Source organism: Anarrhichthys ocellatus, unplaced genomic scaffold (genome assembly GCF_004355925.1).
Source record: "Anarrhichthys ocellatus isolate YVR2014 unplaced genomic scaffold, GSC_Weel_1.0 scaffold61, whole genome shotgun sequence".
Lineage (NCBI taxonomy): Eukaryota > Metazoa > Chordata > Actinopteri > Perciformes > Anarhichadidae > Anarrhichthys > Anarrhichthys ocellatus.
Genome location: NW_022280091.1, coordinates 1643606 through 1649847, shown reverse-complemented (window position 1 = coordinate 1649847; position 6242 = coordinate 1643606). Strand labels below are relative to the sequence as shown.

The 6242-nt window shown below is 41.5% G+C and overlaps 2 protein-coding genes across 4 annotated transcripts in view; one reads left to right on the top strand and one right to left on the bottom strand.

The window, feature by feature from the left end:
- Nucleotides 1-2664, bottom strand: part of hgsnat (heparan-alpha-glucosaminide N-acetyltransferase) — a 7848-nt gene extending 5184 nt beyond the window's left edge. For 2 of the 3 annotated variants that reach the window (XM_031871960.1, XM_031871959.1), the window contains exons 1-4: nt 2464-2664; nt 1466-1581; nt 1195-1331; nt 156-274 (exon numbers count right to left, since the gene is read on the bottom strand). In XM_031871960.1, coding sequence (XP_031727820.1) covers nt 156-274; nt 1195-1331; nt 1466-1581; nt 2464-2635 — 544 coding nt within the window. In that variant the 5' untranslated portion in view covers nt 2636-2664. The other variant, XM_031871961.1, reaches the window with a different exon arrangement.
- LOC116396927 (dynactin subunit 6) lies at nt 2150-6165 on the top strand. Its single transcript, XM_031871964.1, has 7 exons — nt 2150-3458; nt 3669-3733; nt 3897-4002; nt 4138-4223; nt 4328-4375; nt 4561-4703; nt 5350-6165. Exons 1-7 carry the CDS (start codon nt 3430-3432, stop codon nt 5440-5442), a joined length of 570 nt encoding a protein of 189 aa, XP_031727824.1. The 5' UTR covers nt 2150-3429; the 3' UTR covers nt 5443-6165.
- Nucleotides 6166-6242: the final 77 nt, after the last annotated feature.

The window sequence follows — 6242 nt, the reverse complement described above, 5'->3', positions numbered from 1 at the left end:
AGAGAGAGAGAGAGAGAGAGAGAGAGAGAGAGAGAGAGAGAGAGAGAATCCTTATCTGAACGTGCCACGTTGTTTGTACAGCGTGACAGGGATGAATACGGCATAACAACACTCCAGACATGTGCACGTCATACAAGCGTATGTGTGAGACTCACGTATGTAGCTGTTGACGGGGTCCGCATCAGTCACGACGGAGCAGTTGACTACTGAGGAGTTGTTCAGATTCTTCACCCACAGAGAGTAGTTCCCGTGCTCCCCAAAGTGGAATGGAACCCTGAAGTGGAAAATGATGCATAATACCAACCAGACCGACTGATATGTACGTATATATGCTCAGGGTCATTCCATGGATCCGTCATTCTATATATGTAGATTGTCATTTAACAATGTTTTGATAACACGATGGCTAGTTCATGCACTCCGTGAAATGTGGAAGAAATTATACTGTCTGTCAAATACATCATTAATCAGTCACGTTTTACTTGTATAGCTCTTTTCAAAACAAATCAAATAGAATTCAAAGTGACACAAACAAACAGGAAGTCAAATAAAACAAGACTAAAAGGAGAGAAGATGAAGAGACTAATGCACATCAACTTAAGTTAAGAAAATAATAAAAGATAAAATACAACACTGAATTAATGGACGATAGTAATACGGTAAAAAGATGATGAAGTAAAATTAGAGTGAAATAAAATAAGAAATAAAATATGTATAAAACAGCCTAAAAAACACTGGATAAAATCAGATTAAATAATAAGAAATAATAATAAGAAAAAACATAATATTATAAAAGACTAGATAAAAGGCAATAAATGAAAATAATGTCCAATGAAATATCACATTTAAGATGTGGAGGTGCATCTCAGCTGTGAAGTGGAACTGTGAAGACCCTCGAATGTTATATTCATCTATAATCAGCTCAGCTATGTTATGTCCATGAGGCCATAAATCCCATTAGAATCATATAAGATATTCAATCCCCCTGAAATAATACCTGTTTAGTAACATATAAAACTAAGAAATGTGTTACAAAGTATTTTATAAAAGACATTTAGGCTCATTTATAGATGAACTGTAAATCACTTTAAGAATGGATTTCAAGGTAAAATTTCTGAATCATTTACACTGTATCTGTTTTACCATATTGCCAGTTCTGGTGTTTGTGAAGCACATCTGTGTTCTTTTACTCACGTGCAGAGCTCCAGGTTGCTAGAGGTTCTGTTGAGCTGTAGTGTGATTTCATGCTGTGTGCTCACAACGAAGTTTGCCGAACTGGGCTGGCCAGGACCGGGCCCTGCGGGTAGCACCCCCAGCTGCTGGTACAAACACTAGCACACAGGGACACGATGGGTCCAGATCAGAACACCATCCTCATCTGAAACAAGTCTCATAGCTACACAATCAACTGCAGGAGAATATCTGGTACACGTGTGTGTGTGTGTGTGTGTGTGTGAGCGCCTACCTGATAGCATCGCTCTGACACCCAGGACACCACCACGTCACTGTCCAGCTCATTGTTGACTGTCAGAATCGCCTCATCCATCTTCAGGGATATGTGCTTTTTATGAGAGAGGCCAGCTGGAATAAGAAATAGCAGCATTAGTTGAAATCTTCTTTTTTTCACATGCAGAACAGATGCAACAGCATCAAGTGTAGCTAACCACACCCAACTGTGTGAAGCCACTGTTCACTGAACACACCGTGTGATCATTATTCATATGAACCAGAAACCGCTTGCAATACGTTTGGCATTGCAAAAGTTAGAACCTGGGTGCACATGCGCACAATAATCCAGTTTCCCTGACTCCATGTTGACCTACATATCGTGCAAGTCAGAGAAATCATGCAGTGAAGGTGGTCATTTAAAAAAAAAACTTAACAGAGGCTACAGCTGCGCAGCTAGCTTTCTGTACTTACCCCAAACCTATGGTTCACTGGTACCCTTATGGACGAGAAGCCTATTCCATACCAGAGACAGGGTTAGCTAGCTGGGTAGGCAGAGGGACGAAGAAAAACTGCCCAGTCTGCCCAAGCTACAGCCAGTCAGCTAACGTTGCTGCCTTGAATAGCAAAGCATGTGAGAGGGCTGAAGTTATGGCTGCACAGCCCCCGTGGTCACATGCTGTATTAATCAGTGAACTACCCACCAAGAGGGAAGTTCATTCTGGGACTGACAACTGTTCCTTTGGGTTGTAGCTGCTAGAGTTGCCTTACAGTTAGCTTCGAGCAAACCGGTTTTATGACTTAATAGTCAAATACTTAAGCGACGTATCTATCGTGGCGAAGCTCCACTTGGTTGATGAAAGGCGATTTAAACGCATAATGAGGTGAAAGTAATGTTATATTGTGCTGGACATTAACGAACTAGGTAGCGTGAATTAACTAGCTAGCTATAGCTAACCTAGCTACGAAGCACTGTGCTGCTTTATTTTCCACTTGTCAACAGTCGTGTATACTTACAGGTAGATATTTCAGCTGTCAGCGGTACCACGCAAACAGCTACGACCAAAGCGAGGGCAGCGAGGGAAAAGATATGTTTCTCTGGTTGTGTCATTTCTTTCTGGCTTGCAGGGTTCGCCCCTATGACTGGAGATGTGCCTTGTGATTTCTTCTTCAGCTTCCCTTTTGCCATAACAGACGCCACTTCCGAGCCTTCCTTGTTTTGATATTGTAGTGGGAGCGATGAGGGTCAAAGTACATTATTAACGCAAACGTACCGATCTTTCGCCCTCAACGGGTCACAGGTCACCACCTATGGATCAAAATGCTCAATCCCACCACTAACGTTACATCTCCGGTCTGCTACCATAACATATGACCTAGTGTGTGTGATTTATGATTAACCAAATGTATCACAGAATCACTTTTAAGCAAGTGTCTCTAACGATACACACTCCTTTACTATGGTAAATTTGGCCCCAGTTAATACTATTAGAAAACTTTTGAGCCAGCTGTGTGTATCTTTAATTAAATGAATGTGATCCACATGTATGTCCGGAAAGATACAATGTTTGTCCGGGCTAAGACTGTTTTAACTATTTAAATCTTATTATTAGAAATAAATATTTTTAGACTGCGCGGTCGCCATTCTCCAACTGTGCGTTAATTCTGCGGCACTGGATGATGCAGAGAGTGGAAATGTTGGATTTACACGTTGATATTTGTTTTTGCCCTGGAGAAACACTTTATCTTCATAGACAGACAAACAAATCTGTCGATCACGGAAAATACACCCCGCTGTTGAATTAAAGCTATAATGATGTTGTGTTGAACTCTTCTCAATCCCCATCTTTAACCAGATAATCACCATGCTAGAATTAAAGCCATCTTATTATCGAGTCGACTGACGCATGCGCATAGCGGTGTGATAGCAAGGACACCAAATCGATAATCGAGTGAATCAACCGTGCCTCCTCCTCGGTCACAATGGCTGATAAACCAAATGCTCAGAAAAGGTAAAAGTAATGTTAGCCCATTAATGATGCATAACCGCTAAGTTTAAAGTTAATAACAAACAAAAAAGTGACTAAATGGTCACAATAAAGTAACTACGTACCTTGTTTAGACCGCTAGTGAATTGGCTAGCTAGCAACGTTAGCTAACATTTTCACCCTTATTTGTCTCTCATGTCCTCGGTCACTGTTTTACTTCTTTTTTTTTTACAGTGTCAAGATAGCTGCTGGAGCCGTAATTTGTGTTGAAAGTGAAATTCGAGGAGATGTCACCATAGGTAAGATGTTTCGCTTTGGGTCGCTTCCAAGTAGTCACTGCTGACTTGACAAAACTTGCATTTCTTAACCTCCAATCGGATTAAACTCTGAACTAATTCTGCAGGTTTAACGTTACATTAGCTTAACCTAAGTCTGTTTGTTTTATGATCTGTGTTGCCTCAGGCCCACGGACAGTAGTCCACCCAAAAGCACGCATCATCGCAGAGGCAGGACCCATCGTGATTGGAGAAGGCAACTTGATCGAGGAGCAAGCTCTGATCATTAATGGGTACTCACGATGCCTTGTTCCTCTATGTGTAACACTGTTATGAGATGGGTACTCTTGGCACAGGTGCTGTCTCTGTTTTGAAATCACCTGTGACTGCGTCACGACAATAACAAACTTGTTTGTTCCACCCCACAGTTACCCAGAAAATATCACACCGGAGTCCGAGGTGGAACCAAAGACGATGACCATTGGCATGAACAACGTGTTTGAAGTTGGCTGTGGTATCCTTTTTGACTCGCCTGACCACTCTTATTCCAGAAGTCAAATGATTTCATATTGTGACCATTAACTATATTTAAAAAATGCCTTAGCTGACAACTCACAGTATCACAAGCCCTGAAAATTGGGGACAACAACGTGATTGAATCCAAAGGTAGGATGTTTGTGTGTTTGTCATCTGCAGGACCGCTATGGGCATAAGCCTTCAGCCTCTATTGTGTTTTCATCTTTGTTTTTAACATGTGTAATAGCTGCAGTGCATAGTTGTGTTTTTTTTGTATCTGATCAAATAAGATCAATCAGCTCACCCTATTTCAATTCTCCTCTTTTGTTGTCTAGCTGACGTTGGGAGGAATGTGATCCTCACCAGCGGCTGTATCATTGGAGCCTTCTGTCAGGTCAACACCTGTGAAGTCATACCAGAGAACACGGTCATCTACGGCTCTGGATGTATGAGGCGGGTTCAGACGGAGAGACCGCAGGTACCGTGGAGGTCCATTACATTTTGTGCTCCTAGGTGGACCAATTAAAATGTGTTTTCTTTTACTGAGGCCGTCAGAGAGGGGTTGATTTATCTCATTGGTAACTGGAGGCAGGAGCCTGAGGTGGTGTTTTGTAGTAGATTTCGCTGGCACACCTGTCTTAAACAACTTGACCGAGAGTTCATACTGTGTGTGTGTATCATGGTAAGTCCCTGCTCTGATGGGTTACACATTTTGGTCATCTAAATAACGGCAGGACCGCCACCGCTCATCCGATGGACTTCACCCTTGGCAGCTGTATCTCTCAGGACAAAAGGATGCGCAGCGTCGAGCGTGAAGTAGTTTGGACGAGCAGTTGCCAGTTTGGAAAGGGCCCCGCACTAGTGTTTATATGATCAGAGCTTGCTCGTCTTCAAAGCACATCTTTCATGTCTGAGATGTTCCTACATATATAAATATTGCAATAGCACCCTGTGTGAAATACATAGTAAATGTGCTACAGTAACATATTTACACTGCAGGTTCACATTAGGTTTTGGACATTCCTGCGTACATCTGCAAGTAAAGGAAAAAAAATACAATCTCCAATGTGTAAAACCCCACTCATAAGTCCTCAGCTTATTAATGTCTGTTCTCACCTTCACAGCCTCAGACTCTTCAGCTGGACTTTCTGATGAAGATTTTGCCAAACTACCACCATCTGAAGAAAACGGTTAAAGCCGGCCACACTGCCAGCTAGAATTTAACTTAATGCTTCTGAAGTTGACTTGTAAATGATTGGCAGACCCATATTTAAATAGGTAATTCTGGAAGGAAGCGTAAATGTATATTATTATATAATATGTACCTAGCTTGTCACTTTCTGAGAAATATTTTCTACTCTAACCACAAAGCTTTTCATCTTCCTCTTCCTCTGCTCAGGCACCCTTTTCTATGATTGATTAATTAAATAACCTCAAATGTTGGTGTGCTTTGTCGTTTATGACCGCTGTGGTTACTGGTAATTTCATCACGAGGTTGTAAAGCGTGCAGTAAGAATACATCGAATTTACAACATTACACTAAACGAGACATTTCTATGTATTTTCATTCATTCTCAATATGACTTGTATATAAGACACTTAAATGTTTGCATATAACATGTAAACTAACTGATCTGAAAGTCACTGCAGTGCATGTGAATCAAGCAAAGACGCAGTATCTTGTAACAGTGTCATTTATTAAAATAAGTTCCAAAAAGTTGTAGTATTTTAAACCACTACGCTGCATGGTGCTGCGAAGTCAAGAGAATTGAAATACTTTGAAAGTCCACGAGCTGTAAGATGGTTCATGCTGGACAAGAGAGCTCAATGTGATGCACTGCACAACACAAGCCTGTCTGCTGCTCGTCCTATTAAAGGGATGGAAGGCTGCCATCAGATGAGGACTGCCGCCCTTCAAAATAAAAGCTTCCAAACACACAGACCTCTCTGCAGTAAACTAAATAAAATGAAGAAACCTCATCTGAATTCTAAGAGTGGGGTTGCCGCCCCCCCCCCC

Coding starts and splice junctions, on each gene's coding strand:
- LOC116396927 (XM_031871964.1), top strand. CDS start 3,430: ATGGCTGATAAACCAAATGCTCAGAAAAG. Junction 3,459..3,668: donor AAACCAAATGCTCAGAAAAG/GTAAAAGTAATG, acceptor TTTTTTTTACAG/TGTCAAGATAGCTGCTGGAG. Junction 4,704..5,349: donor TTCAGACGGAGAGACCGCAG/GTACCGTGGAGG, acceptor TCACCTTCACAG/CCTCAGACTCTTCAGCTGGA.